The 19,667-nt window shown below is 40.5% G+C and overlaps 1 protein-coding gene across 1 annotated transcript; it reads right to left on the bottom strand.

Annotated features, from left to right (window-relative positions):
* Nucleotides 1-762: 762 nt before the first annotated feature.
* Nucleotides 763-13,015, bottom strand: Gjb7 (gap junction protein beta 7). Its single transcript, XM_090337713.1, has 2 exons — nt 12,920-13,015; nt 763-2,012 (listed from the first exon to the last, which is right to left on the bottom strand). Exon 2 carries the CDS (start codon nt 1,984-1,986, stop codon nt 1,192-1,194), a length of 795 nt encoding a protein of 264 aa, XP_090193839.1. The 5' UTR covers nt 1,987-2,012; nt 12,920-13,015; the 3' UTR covers nt 763-1,191.
* Nucleotides 13,016-19,667: the final 6,652 nt, after the last annotated feature.

Below are 19,667 nucleotides of genomic sequence, written 5' to 3'. Positions count from 1 at the left end.
TGGTACCAAGGAATCGAACCCGGGTCTTTGTGAATGTTAGGCGAACACTCTACCACCAGGCCAAACTCCCTGCCATGCATGTTTTTCTGTGGCCTCTCCTGCTCCTGGTTAGTGTGCTACTTTCACTGAGCATTCCATTGCCTTGTGTCTCTGGAATTACGCTTTCAGATGCCTGCTGTCTTTTGGGTTAAATATGCAATGACTTTTATTTCTAATAGTCCACTTACAACCAAGGACCGTAATCTTCAGAGTTTTGAATTCTCTCATTGACCATACATCTCTTGCCCCCTTTCTTTACAAAGTCTGAGGCTTCCTGAGGGAGTTGAAGCCTTGAACACCACTTTAGAGAAATTGCCAGGACTTCCACAGAGGAAGAGTCACTTTTTATATTAGCCACTTCATTGTACATGCATTATGATAAGATAGTTACTTTAAAAAGAATTAAGAAAAGCTTAAAGTTTCTATTCTGACCCATCTAAATTCTTTTTTTTTTTTTTCCAGAGCTGAGGACCAAACTCAGGGCCTTGCACTTGCCAGGCAAGGGCTGTTCCGCTGAGCTAAATCCCCAACCTCCCATTTAAATTCTTGAAAGAATGCATACATTGCCTTTCTTTTTCTTTCTTTTCTCTTCTGTCTTTTTCTATTCCTCCTCTTACTTTCCCCCTTCCCCCTTCTCTTCTCCTCCTCCCCCCTTCTCCTCCCCCTCTTTTCCCTCCCTTCTCCCCCCTCCCCTCTCTTCCTCCCCCTCCTCTTCCTCCCCCTCCTCCTCCTCTACTGAGTCTTGAACTTAGGAGCTTGCACTCTTGCTTGGCTTTTTCATACAAAGCTGGTGCTCTACACTTGACCCATACCTCTACTACTGGCTTTTTATTGGTTGATTGAAGGTAAAAGTCTCATGAACTTTTTTCCTGGGCTGGCTTTGAAACTAAATGGTCAGGTCCCAATGTCCCAAATAGCTAGGAGTACAGGCATGAGCTGTCAGTTCCATTTCTCCAGGCTAATTTACATTATCTAGTAAAAACACAACTTGTTTATCCAAAAAGAATGCTACAACAAAATAAGGAATCCTTTGCAGCATTTAGAACTAAGAGATACTTAAAATTTTTTAATTTCTCTCAAATAATATCGACACTAACACCCCTAGTTTTCCAACCCAGTAAAGATCTTGCTTAAGAAGGATGCAAGATTTCTTTAATTTTCTTGTGTATCAAAAAGTAACTTTGCTTCAGGTTTCTGGGGTGTACCTGTGGCCAAACCTAAATGATGGTTATAAAGCTGGGGAGCAGCGTCCATCTCACCACATTCAACATAACTGCCATGACGGCTCTCGTATTCTGAGCACTTGAGCTTTGTAGAATGTTTTTGGAGACTGCACTTGAGAACCAAAAAACTCAGTTCAGCAAAATTCAATCCAATGCACAAGCATGAGGCAATGACCAAGAAGAAGATGAAGATTGTTTTCTCCGTGGGTTTGGAGATGAAGCAGTCCACAGTGTTGGGACAGGGCTTCAAATCACACTTCATAATGTGGGAAACACTAAAACCACCATATAATTTACAAAATAAAACAAGGAAGCCAATTTCAAATCCAGTTTTCACGATGAGGCTGATCAGGTAAGTGTACCATAGGCCTCCATCCATGGCACCTGGGCTGACATAGAGTTTCTTTCTGTGCCTTTGCTCTCTGTTCTCTCGATAGGCTACGTGTAGGACCACCAGGAGAGAAGGCGTGGATACCATAATCAGCTGTAAGGCCCAAAGTCTGACCTGGGAGATGGGGAAGAAGTAGTCAAAACACACATTTTCGCAGCCAGGCTGTCGAGTGTTGCACTCAAACTGCTTGTCTTCATCCTTCCACACGTGCTCTGCGGCCACCATGTAGACTAGCAATCGAAAGACGAACACAACAGCCAACCAGATGCGCCCGATCCCGGTTGAGTATTTGTTGACTCCACTTAGGAGGTCTCTGAGGAACATCCAGCTCATGATTCCGGCTCACAGGTGGCAAGAATCTGCAAAAGAGCACAATTCCATGTTTCCTTTGTTTCTATCCCATTGACCATCTCACTGTTTTCTAGAATCTAGAGATCAGAACTGCAAAAGGAGATGACACAACTGGTCCATAAACGCAGTGCTTCCTTGCCCACTTTGGTTAGTCATTCCCCTCCCAATCCTCACTCAATTCTCTCCCTAACTCTCTCTCCCTCACTTTCTCCTCTCTCTGTAAAATCTCTTTCTGTGGACCCAACTATTACTACCAGGTTGCTGACTCTCAAATCTGTAGCTCCACCCCAGATTTCTGCTTCCCACTTAATCGTCACCTAAACGTCCCACAGAAATCACAAGTTCGATCTGTGCACACAGAATATCCTACTTCCCCTGCCTTCTGACACTGTTATCTTGTTGAACAGGAAGACCAACAGCCAAACAAGTTAGAAATCTCATATTCATCTTGGAATTCCTCTTCCATGAGTCTTTTATTTATTGCCCATCAAGTTCTTATTCCATCTAAACATCTCTTAAATTTCAAGGTGCTTCTGAAATCTCTCACCCATACATCCCCTATTTCTAGTACCATCCTCTCCTCTCCTTTGATAGCATATGCTCAATGATACTTAGTTCTCTCTGTCTCTGTCTCTCTTTTTCTCTTTCTCTCTCTCTGTGTGTGTGTGTGTGTGTGTGTGTGTGTGTGTGTGTGTGTGTGTGTGTGTGTGTGTGTGTGTGTGTGTGTGAATGCTGATCCTGGATCCTGAACTCAGTGACTGGGCTGTTCTAAGCTTTTTTTTTTTTTTTTGCCAATCCTGGGCTTGAGCTCAGGGCCTGAGCACTGTCCTTGGACTTTCTCAAGGCTAGAGCTGTACCACTTGAGCCTCAGCACCACTTCCAGCTTTTTTTTCTATGTATGTGGTGCCAAGGAATCGAACCCAGGTCTTCATGCATGCTAGGCAAGCACTTTAACCACTAGGCCAAACTCCCGGCCCCTCTAAGCTTTTTTTTTTTAACAAGGCTACCTACCATTGGACCCACAGCTCCACTTATGGCTTTTTAGTAGTTAATTGGAAATAAGAGTTTCATGGAATTTCTTGCTTTCATAGTTGGGCTGGCTTCCAACCATGATTCTCAGAACTCCGCCTCTTGAGTAGCTAGCATTACAGATAAGAGCCACCAGTGCCTGACTGCTACTTGGTTGTCTTATATTTGCCTCTATCTCTTGCTCTTTTCAGTCTAAAAGTTAGTAGAAAATTGGGGGTAATTTCTGTTTAATTTCAGTGACATTTGTTTTCTGGCACTTGTCTGCTCCCATCTTGCCAGGACTGAACTCAGCGGGTTAAGTCCTAATTTTTACTTACCAGACCCAGTGTATGTGGAGTTCTAATCAGTACCTTTGAGTTGGTTTCTCAGGGCCACCTGGTAAGGTAGATTGTTTTGCTTTGTTTTTGTCTGTTTGCTTTATGGTTGTTATAGTTTTGTTCTGTGAAATGAGGAAGCTGAATCTGAGAAAAGAAGCCATTTTTCCAAAGTCACAAAGTAGCAACAGGGGGACAGTACTCCAGGCCTGCCATGAACTTGCTCTGATTTCTCAGGAAAAATTTTTACCTTTTCATGTCCTGTTTTCTGTTATGGAAATTCATTTTCTCCCCACAGAATCAGCTAACAAAGTATCACAGAAATTGTGTTGTAGGTCAGGAGTTTGGCCTAGTGGTAAGAAGACCTAGGTTCAATTCCTCAGTACCACATACATAGAAAAAAGCTGAAAGTGGTGCTGTGGCTCAAGTGGTAGAATTCTAGCCTTGAGAAAGCCCAGTACTCTCAGTGCTCAGGCCTTGAGTTCAGTCCATATGGCTGGCAAAAAAAGAAATAGTGTTGTGAAGAGAGCCAAGGGGGAAAAAAATTGGAATATTGTTATAACAGCATACCTACTGGAATCTATTACATTCTCTCTTACAGAAGGAACAGTATTGAACAAGCCCACACATTAAAACCCTGAAAAGACAAATTAAGGTTAAGAGGTATTTTTGGAATGAACACATACGTGTATACAATGTCCTATTCAATAGAGAATGAATATTTCAATGTCCTTGTTTTCAGAACAAAACAAAATTGTATTAAGTAAAGAGTAGCTTCAATCTATCTGAAAGGTTAATGTCTTTATGAAATATTGAAAAACAAAGCTCCAAAGATTAAAAAAGGAAAACAAAAGCTTTTATGTTTATGACATGTCATTAAGCATTTATCCATATTACTCAAGGGTATTTATATAATGTCACAAAACATTTTAGAGAAAAATGAAGAGTCAATACAGATGCATTGCTAAAACCAAAGAAAACAATATTTAAGCAATTGACCCACTGAGTGGAATCGGAGGACTAGAGCTATCAAATTGCAGGATTGCTCATCCTATATCAGATTCTTGGCTGATGGAAAAGTAGTGGCTTTTCTCATTGTGGAATGGTAGTGTAATGTTACTTCACTTTTAATTGAGTGACTTAGCATGTGGGTAAAAGCTTGGCCACAATGGAGAACTTTCTGATTCAAGTTGAAGCTCATCAGTGACAGTGATGGACCCTACATGACTTACAGGGCTGGTAAGGCTTTTTTTTTGTCCTGGGCTTCAGCTCAGGGCCTGAGCACTGTCCTTGGACTTCCTCAAGGCTAGAGCTCTACCACTTGAGCCACAGCACCACTTCCAGCTTTTTTTCTATGTATGTGGTACCGAGGAATCGAACCCAGGTCTTTGTGCATGCAAGGCAAGCACTCTACCACTAGGCCAAACTCCTGGCACCCTGGTGAGGCTTTTATGAGCCCTCAAAACAAGTACAAGATAGATCAATGCTCAGTATGAACTATGAATATCACTTTCCCTTGCCACTGTAAACATTTTCTCCATGTCAAAGTCTTACCACTTCATAAATGTAATATTCACTAATTTAGTTGCACATAATTCAATGCACATTGAGTGTATTGTGTTTAAATTCCTAGTAAATTCAATACATTTAAATGTATTGAATGGTGGGCAGAATGTTTTCCTAGAATGTGTGAAAGTCATAGGTTCAATTCCCATCACTGCAAAAAATGAAAGTATTGAATGCAAAACACACACCTTCTCTGTTTCACACATGGTAAATAATAATCAAGAATCTCCACATGGGCCAGGATTTGGCCTACTGATAGAGTGCCTGCCTAACATGCACAAAGACCTGGGTTCCTCTGTACCACATACATAGAACAAAAAGCCAGAAATGGTGCTGTGGCTCAAAGTGGAAGAGCTCTAGCCTTGAGAAAACCCAAGGACAGTGCCCAGGCCCTGAGTTCAAGGCTCAGGACTGGCAAAAAAAATCTCCATGTAATAGATCTCAAGCATTTTTGGAAGTACTTCATTAGGTAAATTGATTGTGTGTGTGTGTGTGATGGTCCTGGGGCTTAAACTCAGGGTTTGGGCATTGTCTCTAAGCTTTTGTGGTCAAGGCTATGGTTCTACACTTGAGCTACAACACCATTTTTTGGTGCTTAATTGGAGATGAGACTCATGAACTTACTTGCCTAGGCTAGCTCCAAATCACCATCCTCCAGTCTCAGCTAGGATTACAAATATGAGCTATGAACCATGAACACCGCACTAATGTCTTTTTTATTTCCAGTCCTGGGGCTTGAACTCAAGCCTGGGCACTGTCCTTGGACTTTCTCAACATTAGTGCTCTACCACTTGAGCCACAGCACCACCTCTGGCTTTTTCTGTGTATGTGGTACTGAGAAATCCAACCCAAGCCTTTGTGCATGCTAGGCAAGCACTCTACCTTTAGGCCACATTCTCAGCCATTAAAAAAAATCTATTAGTTTCAGTCATTTTAAAAGTGTTCAATGGGGGCCAGGAGTTTGGTCTTGTGGTAAGAGTGCTTGTCTAGCATGCACGAAGACTCAGGTTTGATTCCTTGGTACCACACATATAGAAAAAATATAAGCTGGAAATGGTGCTATGTCTCCAGTGGTATAGCTGTAGCCTTGAGAAGCCCAAGGACAATGCTTAGGCCTCGAGTTCATAGCCCAGGACTGGCAAAAAAAAAAAAAAGAGTTTAATGCATCCTTTTTCTTAAATTTCCAGTGATCACTTTGTATTTTGAGAGTTGTCACTTTTTTACTTTGGTTTTTTGTTTATGTAGTGCTGGGAGAAAAACACAGGATTTCAGACATAATGGGCAAGTGCTCTGCCCCTAAGCTACATGCTGAGTTCCATTTGATTATTTTTAATTAATTAGTTAATTAATCTTGCCAGTCCTGGGGCTTGAACTCAGGGCCTGAGTGCTGTCCCTGAGCTCTTTTCCTCAAGACTAATGTTGAACCACTTAAGCCACAGGCTCCACTTCTAGGGTTTTTTTTTTGTTTGTTTGTTTATTTGTTTGGGGTTTTTTTTTGGTGGTTAATTGAAGCTACGAGTCTCACTGGACTTTTTTGACTGGTCTGACTGAACCATGATCCTTAGATCTCAGCCTCCTGAGTAGTGAAGACTACAGGTATGAACAAACCACCAGCACCCAGGTCCACTTACCTATTCTAAAGTCTCAGTTCTTCTATAACTTCCTCTTCTCTGCTCTGAAGTAACAGTTTACCTCACAGAAATTTAGTATGGGCAATTCAGTTAAAATATTTTAGAAAGTAAAATGTTCAATATTTCCAGTACCAAGAATAAATCAGAAAAGTTACGAATTCTCCCCCCAGTTGATAAAATTTCAAAGAAGAGAGAGGAGAGCTAATGGGATGATTAATTTTCCCCATGCAAAAGAATTCAGTTGGACCCTGTCATTCACAAAAATTAATTCAAACTGCATTTACAACCTAAATATGACAGGTAAATCTATTAACCTATTGGAAGAAAACATAGGGCAAAATCTTCATGACCTTCGATTTGATAATGGCCAGACCACAAAAGAAGAAAAAAGAAATTGAAACTTAACCAAGATTTAAAGCTTTTGTATATCAAAGGATTTACCAAGAAAGTGAAAAGACAATGCATAGACTGGTATTTGTTAATATGTGTAAATTATGTATCTGATAAGGATTTATATTCAGAATGTATAAAATGTTATAACAAGAATACTACTTAAAAATGCAAAGGAGTTTCTCCAAAGATGTACAAATGGTCAACAAACACATGGAAACATCACTAGTCCTTAGAGGAATACAAAACTTTAATGCAGTACCACTTCATATGAGTTTGACTACAATTTAAAAAATTCAGGTGTTGGATAGGAAGTGGAGAACTGGAGCCCTTGCTCATTGCTCATGCAAATATGAAATAGTGCAACCCCTATGCCAGGAAAAGCCTGGCAATTTCTTAAAAAGGTAAACAGAAAATCACCATAAAATGGCCCAGCTAGTTTACTCCCAGGAATATACCCCAAAGAACGGAGCAGAGGATCAAACATATTTGCTCAGCAAGGTTAACTGTAGCATTACACTGAAAGCCAACATGTGAAAATGAGCCAAGGGTGTACTTGCAGATTAACACTGTTTTTTACATCATATTTCAAATGACATGTTTAACAAGTATTCAAGAAGGGGATCTGTCAATGCAATCACTGGCACATAAATTTTAGAACATAACTAAAATTAAGCTGAGAGTTTGTCATAGATACATATCGATCTATATAATATAACATTATGTCTATAGAGTATATATCCTATCATAGATTTTTATGTATATGTAGTTATATATCCAAGATCGTGTCAATAACCTTGGGTACCTGAATATTGAGTCATCCCTCTTGTACTATTTGGGTCTAATATCCACATATCAAGGAGACCATGCGCCTTCTCTTGACTTATCTCATTCAACCTGATTCACTCTAGTTGCATCCATTTTCCAGCGAATGCCATTATTTTATCATGTCTGTTGGCTATGTAGAATTCTATTGTGTATATGTACCACATTTTTTTGTGTCCACTCATCCTTAGTGGGGCATCTGGGTTATTTCCATCGCTTGGTTCTTGTGAATAGTGCAACGATGAACATGGCTGTGCAGCTGTCCTTATCAATCATTTCAGTTTTAAAGAGTGTAGCCTAGTGGTGCTGTGGCTCAAAGGGTAGGGTGATATAGCCTTGAGCTGAAGAGCTCAGGGACAACACCCAGGCCCAGAGTTCAAGTCCCACAACCACACAAAACAAAAAAAGGAAAAATTCCCTGACTTTTTAAAAATAAAAATGAGGATCTGTGGGCTTCCTATGAGTTTGTTGTTATATGCTTAAGGATATATAGGGGGTGGGTTATGTTTGTGTATGCTATTCTGTGTGTGTGTGCCTGTGAATGTGCATGCATGCATGCAAGCTTATGTGCCAGTCCTGAAGCTTAAACTACCCCTGAGCTTTTGTCCTGAAGGCTAGCACTCTATCACTTTGAACTACAGCTCTATTTCCAGCTCTTTTGTAGGAAATTGGAGGTAAGAGTCTCATAGACTTTCCTGATCAGTCTGGCTTTTAACTACAATCCTCAAACCTCAGCCTCCTGACTAGCTAGGATTACAGGCATCAGCCACTGGTACTTGGCTTTGTGTGTGTGTGTGTGTGCACACACATGACCAGTACAAGGACTTCAAATCAAGGCCTGTATCTTTTTCCACTCAAGATTCATGCTCCACTTCCAGCTTTTTGGTAGTTAATTGGATTTTTCTACATGGACAGGCTTTGAACTGCCATCCTCAGAACTCAGCTTATTATTTCCATTTAGAAACACACAAAAGAGGGGCCAGGAGTTTGGCCTAGTGGAAGAGTGCTTGTCTAGCATGCACAAAGACCCAGGTACCATTCCTCCATGCCACATATTTAGAAAAAAGCTGGAAGTGGTGCTGAGGCTCAAGTGATAAGAGCCTTGAGAAAGTCCAAGGACAGTGCTCAGGCCCTGAGCTCAAGCCCAGGAGTGGCAACCACCCCTCCCCCACCACACACACACACACACACACACACACACACACACACACACACACACAAGACGGGGCTGGGAGTTTGGCTTAGTGGTAGAGGGCTCACCTAGCATGCACGAAGACCTGGGTTCAATTCCTTGGTACCACATACCTAGAAAAAAAGCCAGAAGTGGTGCTATGGCACTAATGGTAGAGCTCTAGACTTGAGAAAGCCCAAGGACAGTGCTCAGGCCCTGAATTCAAGCCCAGGACTGGAAACACACACGCACACACACACACACACACACACACACACAAATTAGAAATTAGAAATACAGGATGACTAGCTCATAACAGGATCTCAGCATTGATGCATTCACACTTATGAGAAATCCACAAGACACAAAGCCCTCACACCAAGCCTGTTTACCACTTTTCTTGCACATATGTGCTCAAGATACAACCAAACAAATCCTCTATCATTGTCTATCACTGCTTTTACTTTACAACTACAGGATTCAGTATTTTCAAAACCTAAAATATTTATTACCTAGTTCTTGGCACAAAATGTTGGACATTGATCAAGATGTATTGTACATATAAAAAGAAAACATAATGAGTGGGTTTCAGCAGGAAGCAAGCCTGTCCATAATTGGAATGGAGACCAATAGTAGATAACAAACCATCACTTGGCCCATGGAACAATAGGCCTGTGGCAGACCAGAAGATTACATGACAGAGAAATTAAAAATAATAAATATGGGCTGGGAGTTTGGCCTAGTGGTGGAGTGCTTGCCTAGCATGCATGAAGGCCCGGGTTCAATTCCTCCGTACCACATACTTAGAAAAAAGCAGGAAGTGGTGCTGTGGCTCAAGTGGTAGAGCTCTAGCCTTGAGGAAAGCCCAAGGACAGTGCTCAGGCCCTCAGATAAAGCCCAGGACTGGCAAAATAATATAATAATAATAATAATAATAATAAATATACTGAACAGGCCAAAATTCAGTAATTAAAACAGAAACAGGAAGTAAAGGCTGAAAAACAATGAACTTGTCGCCTCTATCCCCTTTCTTTTTAGGTGTCCTTAAATAATCTTTAAATAAGTTAAGTAGAAGCTAAAAATGACACATTTGGCAAATGAATGCTCTGAATATTACACATTGTTTCATGTCTTGAATAATAAGCTCATCTGAGACCATTTAGTCTTCAGATTTTGAGTAATTATAACACTCACGTAAACCAGGATTTAGGTTATAAACCCACCCTAAACCCATTTTCTCCATGTGTGCAAACAGTGGAATGATGATGGGGTTCTAGATGACATGACATCTAGGTGAGAATTAAAGATGGAGTCCCACAGACAAATACTAAGAAAGGATGTCATGTTAAATCTTCCGTCCTATTTCCTGCATGTTTAAATAGGAGGCACTTCTTTTTTTATTTTTATTTTTTGTCGGGGGGGAGGGCAGTGGGTCAGTCATAGAACTTGAACTCTGGTTCTGGGCTCTGTCCTGAGCTCTTCAGCTCAAGGCTATCGCCCTACCCCTTGAGCCACTTCTGGTTTTCTGGTGCTTAATTGGAGATGAGTCTCATGGACTTTAGTGCCCAGGCTGGCTTTGATCCTCAGATCTCAGCCTTCTGAGTAGCTAGGATTATAGGCATGAGCCACCACGCCCAGCATGGCGATACTTCCTCTTCCCTAAGTCTCCCTACTTTATCCAAGTCTGCAAAATATATCCATGTTAAACCCCTACCTACTGTGTTGAGGCAGGAGAGATTAGCAAAGTGGGGCATGATAAATAGCAGCGAACAGCCAGGAATTCACAGATGAGCATTGTATTTGAGTAGTTCAATTAGAAATGCAGAAGCACTTATCTTTCTTTGCTTTAACCAGTATAGTCTTTATGAGGTGCATAGTAGCACAAGGAAAAAAAAATAAGAACAGCTTTCTTCATCTGACTTTGTCTGCCGGCCCCAAATAATTAGTGTACTCTGAAAACTGATCAAGGATACCCTAGAGAAAGACACGTGTTCTGCAAAAGGAAATACTTAGGAAAATTATTCTTGTGGCATGAAATACTTCTAATCAAGGATGGACCTTTGTCTGTAAAAAGTGGATCCATGGGGCTGGGAGTTTGGCCTAGTGGTAGAGTGCTTGCCTAGCATGCATGAAGACCCGGGTTCGATTCCTTGGTACCACATAGAAAAAAAGCTGGAAGTGGTGCTGAGGCTCACGTGGTAGAGTTCTAGCCTTGAGAAAGTCCAAGGACAGTGCTCAAGCCCTGATCTCAAGCCCAGGACTGGCAAAAAAAAAAAGTGGATCCATTCTTTGAAAGGATGCCCAAACATCAACAATCAAAGTGTGACAAGCAGATGAGTCTTAGTGATGCTGGACACAAGTGATAAAAGTGTAACACCAGAAGTGATTAAATGTGCTACTTGTGAGTACAAAGAAAAACACCCTAAAATAACAAGTCAAATCCTGCCTTTAATCATATATATCCTGATGTCAAAGAGCTTGGCATGTCTTCCTTTGAGCACCAACTCTTTATCTGCTTCAGTGTGCCTTCACCTTCTGCTTGCTTATTTACTCAATAAACCTCTTACAAGGTGTTTTTTGTTTCTTTTTTGTTGTGACTTCTACCCATGTGCACCATCCGCACACATAGAAGAGTCTCAGGGACTTTCTTTCTTACCTGGGCTAGCTGCAAGCCACAGTCTTCAGATCTCAACCTCCTTAGTAGCTAGGCTTATAAGCATGATCAAAGACAAGTACCTGGGACTAAAGCCATAAATGAGGGTCCACACATCTACTGGGAAATTTCACAACCCCTTACCTGGAAACTGAGCCAGTGTAAGAGTCTCATTCTGTGAAATACCTTGAAAAGCTTTTTGTCATGGTTGTTCTTATGATTTGCATAGCAACTGGAAAGGTGAGGGACCTACCCTCTTTCCCACTAGCAGGCCCACCTTCAAAGAACCCTGGTTTCTGACTCCCTCAATGAGAGATTGAATTTCAGTGAAACAATATACCTTTTTGTTTGCTGACTTCCTCAATGAGGGATTAAATTTCAGCAAAAAAATTTTTTTTGTTTCTTTGCCAGTCCTAGGGCTTGAACTCTGTCCTTGGACTCCATTTTCTGAAGACTAGTACTCTGCTACTTGAGCCACAGCACCACTTCCAGCTTCTTCTATGTATGTGGTACCAAGGAATTGAACCCAGGGCTTTGTGCATGCTAGGCAAGCACTCTACCAGTAGGCCAGGCTCCCAGCTTCACACTTCCGACTTTTTCTGTGTTGAACTGGAGATAAGAGTCTCAGACTTTCCTGCCCCAGCTGTCTTGGAATCATGATCCTCAGACCCCATCCTCCTGAGTATGATTATGGGTGTGAGCAATTGGCACCAGCTCTAAAACATCCTTTGTCCAGTAAATGTTCCTTAAGTTTTATTTGATTGGTTTTGTGCTATTTGATATTTCCTTTGTGAATGTAGATGCAAAAGCGCTGCCAAGTTTAAGGCCCTTTACATCTAGTTTTATGTTGTGTACATGTAAATGACATGTTAGTTCAGAACAAAATGTTAGCCTCAGGAGTCCATGAGAAACATGGAGATGAAAGAACACCTACTCAGCCCAACACACCACTTGCAGGGTATTTTAATTCCTGTATAAATACTGGCATCGTCATTTTTAGAGCATCTCCAATCAGGAACAATACTAAGGTTGCTCTCATCCCACACGATAGGTCACCAACAGGTCCCAGGCTGTAGTTGTTGGCTGTCTTGCTCATTGCACTGACCCACTGTACTCTGAGCTCCAGAGAGAAGTTTGTCCTTGACCCATGCCTCCAAAGGTCCTGTACTGAATCCCTTCATTCCACATGCTGACTGACAGAACATTAACTTTTGTAATCATTCACATTACTGCTTTCACGGAAACAGTTTCGAACCAAGTAACGACTACTTAATTACAAGAAAAATGCGATCGTTCCATTCCATTCACAAAGCCTGTATATGAAAAATAAGCTTACCTCTCAGTACAGATGTGGAGATTTAGAAGAAATCCAGTCACTCATTTGATTGTTTTTAAAGCACGAGTCGATTACATTATTTCCCTGAGAACAAACTTGTGCTTGAAGCCCAGGGAAATGGAATCTAGTGGTTTCCAAGGTAGTTTGAGCCAAATAGGTGTAACCTGATCCTTTGTTTTGGCTCATAACTTAGATGTGGGTTGCTGGGTCTCTGCTATTTGCAAAGTATATGAAAAGAACTGAAACTGGAAATATGAATTCAAAGTCCCTGTCTCTCTCACACACACAGTTCATTGTATATTCCTTTCTATAAAAGCTTATCCTTACAAAGATGCTGCAACAATGAGACTGCTTCATCTGTGTAAATGATTTTTCCAAGGCATTATCAAATGCTATCTAATAAAAAAATCAATAGGCAAAGAACAGTTTAGGCAATCTATCTTTAATGAGCTTATTTGATCTCACTTTATATATCTTAGTCTTAGAAATTTAGAAAGTAGCTAGGCATGGTGCTAATTCTAGCTCTTGGGAGGTAGAGGCTAGAGGATTACATGAATTTGAGCTCAGCCTCAACTACATAGGGAGACTGTCTAAAAACCAAATGTTGTCTAATAAGAAATGTACTCTTTGTGTGACATATAACTAACTCCTCTGTTGTTGTTGGGTTTTTTTTTTAGCATTTTCACATAGAAACAAAAAATAAAAATCCAGAAAATAGAAAGACATGGTTTTTGTGTTCACATTTTTTAAAATAACTGTAATGTATACTCTTACCGTGAGGTTGGGATATAACAGGAATAAAAAGAGTAAAGATATTTCTCAAATTCAAAAATCCTTGATAATGGATATTTCCTAGGTATATGACAGAAGCAGAGAAAGAACTTTAAAATCTTAAAGCATTTATAGAGAACAATTTCTAGTATGTTTTTGTCTAGAATTAGAAGATAGATAACAGGGAAAATGAAATTATTTCCTCTGAGAATAAGAATAGCTTAGAAACAGAGTTTTACAGTTGGAAATATTAGATGTCATAAAATATAATGTTTTCATTTAAAAAATGCTTCAGGTGGCAGAGCCTCTATGGAAATAGAAGGATTGGAGACGGAATCCACATCTGAGAGTTTTTCTTTTATGATAAGGGATTATACATACATGGATCCTGAGAGATTCAGGGCAGGTTTTCTCTGATGGCTCTTTTGCTCATGACTTTAAGCTTAATTCTCAGCTAGGTGCTGGTAACTCACACCTGTCATCCTAGCTACTGAGAAGGCTGAGATCTGAGGATCACAGTTCAAAGCCAGCCCAGGCAGGAAAGGTTGCAAGGCTCTTCTTTCCAATTAACCTTGAAAAATTTGGAAGTGGAACTGGGATAGAGTGTGAGTTGTTAATAAAAAAAGCTCAAGGACAGTGCCCAGGCACTGAATTCAAGCCCAAGTTACCAGAACAAAACAAAACAAAATTAGTTTATCTCTATGTATTAAATTCAAAAAAGAGTATAATGTATTTATTTTAAAAAATCAGCACTAAATAAAGCTATTCATTTCTGTTACTGGATAATTATTGGAGAAACTTCCTTCAGATCCAATACAAAAAATTTGTTCTTCATTTTTTTCTTTCCATTTATTGCAGTACTATCTTATAGATAACTTATTTAAAATTTAATTTTTGAAATTGTTATTTTAAAGGTGATTCTCCAGAGCAGTTACCATTTTGTAAGTCAGGCAATGAGTACAGTTCTGTTTCAGCATGTCAGCCCTTCCTTCACACTCTCCCAGTTTTTCCCTCCCACAACCACAAGTTCGTTTCCTTTTTTTTTTTTTTTTGCCAATCCTGAGCTTGAACTTAGGGCCTGAGCACTGTCCTTGACTTTTTCAAGACGAGAGTTCTACCACTTGAGCCACAGCACCACTCGTGGCTTTTTTTTTTCTCTACATGTGGTACTGAGGAATCGAACCCAGGTCTTCATGCATGCTAGGCAAGCATGCTACCACTAGGCCAAACTCCTGGCCCTTATTTCCTTTTTATAGAGATCCCAGGACCCCAGATGGTTGTTCCCACTGACATTTGGGATGAGATTCCAAAGTTTGTCTCTGGAACTATTTATCTGTTTTGGTTTCCACTTCTTTGTTCATAATTAAAGACTCAGCAACTTTTGCCTGTTTGTCCTGAGACACTTTCTGCTAGAACAGTTGAGCTGTTTGTTGTTAGGCCGGTAGTTTGTTGTTAGGACAACCTTGAAGGTAACCTTCCTGAACAGCTGAGCATTAAGATTCAGAGCGTCTTTCAGTAATGCCAGCACTAAGCCACATAAACACATCACATAGCGATCCGCTCAGGCACGGCTGCAATTTCTGACAACAGTTCACAATGCTCTTTCAGTATCTCACACAAAAGCTAGAAGAAAGTGCTACCAGGGCAGAAGGTGATGAGGAAAGACTCTAGAGAGAGGTGGAATACAAGTCAGATCTTTATGGAATGAGAGGTATGGACACCAGGACACTGCTATAATTTAGGAAAAGAAATTTAATTCTTCTGCTTCCATTTTGGTTTGAGAGAAACAAATATTAAAAAAAGACTAGAGGATTATCACATAACATCATCTTGAAGTCAGAAATTTTCAGATGAGGACAGGCGCCCATGCCTCATGTCTCTTATCCTAGCTACTCAGGTCTGGCAGGAAAAAAAATAAGAATAATATTGTTTTCTGCTCCATTTATTTATGTAGTCATTCATTCATTTTATATTTGTACTGATACTGGGACTTGTTCAGCCTTCTTTTTCCTGTCTTGTGTTCTACGTTTAGAATCATGCCTCCATCTAATATTAGTTGATTAGTTGGAGAGTGTCTTGGACTTTTCTTCCTGGGCTGGCTTTGAATAAGTGATTCTCAGATCTCAGCCTCCTGAGTAGCTAGGGTTATGGACATGAGCCACCATGCCTGGCCTCTACCTTTTAGGTTTCTATTTTGACAGCTACCTCTTCAACATGAGAAGGTGGTTTTGTGAGATGACCAGCAAGAGCTCAGAGCAGACTGAGCCTTTGAAGGACCAAAATATCCCCCTGAAGGGACCGTCCTGAGGTCAGAACTAGAGGGATATCATCTTACCAATCAGGTTGTTAAGAATTTCCACAGAAGCCAAGGGATGATGACCTGTGATCCTAGCTCTCAGGAGGCTGAGGTTTGAGGATAATGGTGGGAGGTTACACTTAACAGGAAAGTCCCTGATCCTCTTATGTCCACTGATCTTCAATCTTCCTCTTATTTCCAATTAACCAGAAAAAAAGCCAGAAATGGAGCTCTATTAAAAAATTAGTGTTTTGAGGGGAAAAAGAAAAAAAGTTCAGGAACAGCACCCACCCAGACCCTGAGTTCAAGCACCAGGACTGACACACAAAAATTGCAAGGTGGGGAGCACAGAGGAAGTGGAGGTGTGACTCAGTAGTAGAGTGCCAGCCTTCAGCAATAAAGCTAAGGGACAGCTCCGAGGCCATGAGTACAAGCTCCAGTTACCTATCCCCCCTCCCCCCCCCCCCCGCCCGCACACACGACACACACACGATGTATCCTTGACATTATCCAGGAAAAGGGTACAGCCTCTGACATTTCTCTGATTTGTTCTATCTGGCACTTCTGGGAACATGTCTTCTTGACAGTTCTGGACTCAGACATCATTTTCACAATTAACTTCTAGATTTACTGAGCAATTGTAATGCATACAAAATTACTCCCTACACAATGGATGGGTGCAGGCTGAGCAGGCCTTACCTGAAATGAGTAAAGCCAATACTATACTGGATTTTGGGGGTCTATATACATTGTATTTTGAAGATTAGAGTTGTAAGCACAACATTATTTCTGTTTCACACATATCTTAAACACATGCATAGTCTGGGATAATTTTAGATGATATTTGTAATACCTTTGTGGCATGAAGCACAGTTTTTATATGGCAGTAACAGGGCTGCCGTACACAAGATGGCTCTTCCCTTGAAGATGTTGAGTAAACTATGGTCACCTGCTTTTCCTTCCTTCCTCCCCGCCCCCCCCCCCCTTGTGCTGGTACTAGGACTTAATCTCAGGGCCTGAGCACTGTTCCTTAGCTTAATGTACAGTGGCATGTTCCACTTCTACCATTTTGGTGATTACATGGAGATAAATCTTACAAACTTGCATAACCGGGCTGGCTTCAAACCACAATTCTACAGCCATCAAAATCCTGCTTTTAACCATGATGCATTACCAGTTCAAGTGTTAGGTGCGGAATCAGAAACTTTTTGGTCTCTGGAGCTGAATTTTAAGTTTTCTGATTCGGGATACTTAATATACAAGATAAAGTTGATAAAATTTAATCCACTAGCAGAAGGATAATATATTTATTTTAATTTTTATTGTAATACGTAACACTTGTTATGTATTATGGAGTATGTTATATATTATGTATTATGGAGTTGTCCTCCATGCAAGTGATACATGAGAAGAATATGACCAAGACATTAATGTTAGCATCAGAGCGGGCTACAAAATTGAAAGTACTTTCATTGCTGGTGAATACAGCACTCTCCTCTGAACTTGACCTTTATTATTTCTCAACACAGGATCTCTCCCAACAGTGGTAAGGTTCTGGTCTTTTGGGTTCTAGTTAGAGACACTTGAGACTTTAGTTGTGGCCAAAGCTGAACCATTGGCAAACTCAATTAGGTCAAGAAGATAGTGACTAGGTGATGAGGATATCTAACCACATTATTTAAAAAAAAAAAGTAAGCCAGGCACCACTGGCTCACACCTATAATCCTAGCTACTCAGGGGGCTGAGATCTGAGGATCATGGTTCAAAGACAGCCTGGGCTCTTAGCTCCAATTAACCACCAGAAAACTGGAAGTGGCTCTGTGGCTCAAGTGGTAGAATGCTAGCCTTGAGCTGAAGAGCTCAGGGACAGCACCCAGACCCAGGGCCTGACAACCCTATCACCCCCCAAAAAACAGCAAAAATAAAATAGCTGAAGCACCTGCATAAGCAAAGTACAAGGGAATTACTATCAAAATCTGATGTTTCCTCTGTTTCAAGATTTTCTGCTTTTCAAGGGATCCCATAGACTGAGTCTGAGTGCTGGTCCTCTTTCTTTCTTAGCTTTGGGGACTTGTTTAAGATTATTAACTTTAGCCCCCATGAAGTTATTTCAAGAAGTCATGCCTCAGTTTGCATCAGAAAACATAAAGGAGAGAAATTGTATGAATGCAACAACTGTGGAATGACCTTTATTAAGAATTCATGGCTCGGGGCCGGGAGTTTGGCCTAGTGTTAGAGTGCTTGCCTAGCATGCACGAAGACCCAGGTTCGATTCCTCGGTACCACATACATAGCAAAAAGCTGGAAGTGTGCTGAGGCTCACGTGGTAGAGCGCTAGCCTTGAGAAAGTCCAAGGACAGTGCTCAAGCCCTAAGCCCAAGCCCAGGACTGGCAAATAAAAAAAAGAATTCATGGCTCTGTACTTATAAAACACACAGGAGAGAGAAATCTGATTAAGAATCATGGAAAACCTTTGCGCCTCAGTGTTTATTAGAGAAGTGATTTTCATAGAAAAAAAGTAGCAAACAGAACAAATGTTCAATGACTTTTAATCAGTCAAGAATATGGAAAGCATCGATTTCTCCACTACTCCTCTAAAGACTCCCATTGTATGTGGGGTCCATGCATTATAATAATGACATACTACATCCAGTGCAATTTTTGAATGGAAGATGTAATTCCATGTTTATTATAAAATTTGCACTGAAGTCAAATCTCTCAACACTATTTTTTTGGTGGGTCATAGAGGTTGAACTCTGGGTTTGGGCACTGTCCCTGAGCTCTCCAGCTTAAGGCTATCGCCCTGTCCCATTCAACCACAGCCCTGCTTCCCCTTTTCTAGTGATTAATTGGAGATAAGAGTCTCTTGGTCTTTAATGGTCTTTACTGTCCAGGCTGGCTGTGAAAGTCAATTTTCAGATCTCAGCCTCCTGAGTAGCTAGGATTACAGATGTGAGCCACCATACCTGTTAACAACTTTTATTCCCTTGTTCATTCCTGAAACATTCAAAGAATATGGAAGGACACGCAGTTGGGTATATATTTTCTTTGTGTGTTGGTACAAGTCTTGGCAGCTTGAACTCAGAGCCTAGGCACTGTTCCTAAGCACTTTTGCTCAAAGTTAATGCTCTACCATTTGAGCCACTGCACCAATTCTGGTTCTTTGGTGGGTAAATAAAGAGATGAGTCTTTAGAATTTTGATGAGTAACCCCCAAATGACTAGTTTTTTCCTTTATATTGAATTAATCACTAGTTATGTGTTGTTTGAGACTATTTACTCTTGCCAATTCTGTTTTTTTCTGAGTTATAATAAAACATCAGTGTGGATAATATGAAAAAAAAGATTATTAACTTCTCTGAACCTCTATTTTCATGTCTAGCAAATGGGAAAAGCATTCCTTACTTTAGTGTTCTTGCAGTGGTTAAGTGAAACAATAGCTACTCAGTAAATGATCCTTGAGAACAACATTCACCTGGTGTTGTGAAATTTCCTGGTCAGAAACTAACCCAAGAAATGACAGAAGTATGCACTGATTTCAAAACACAAAACCAAACCAAATTAGCTGTTATTATGGGCATCAAAATGCTTATAGGGAGGACTTGTCTCTATATTTCAGAACAACTGTTTCTTGCTATGATTTGGAAACATAAAACTACGTAAAGAAGGAAGTACTTATCTC

The sequence above is a fragment of the Megascapheus bottae genome, chromosome 8 (genome assembly GCF_031878675.1).
Source record: "Megascapheus bottae isolate mThoBot1 chromosome 8, mThoBot2.hap1, whole genome shotgun sequence".
NCBI lineage: Eukaryota > Metazoa > Chordata > Mammalia > Rodentia > Geomyidae > Megascapheus > Megascapheus bottae.
The sequence above is the reverse complement of the archived record's forward strand: the minus strand, read 5'-3'. Positions and strand labels throughout refer to the sequence as shown.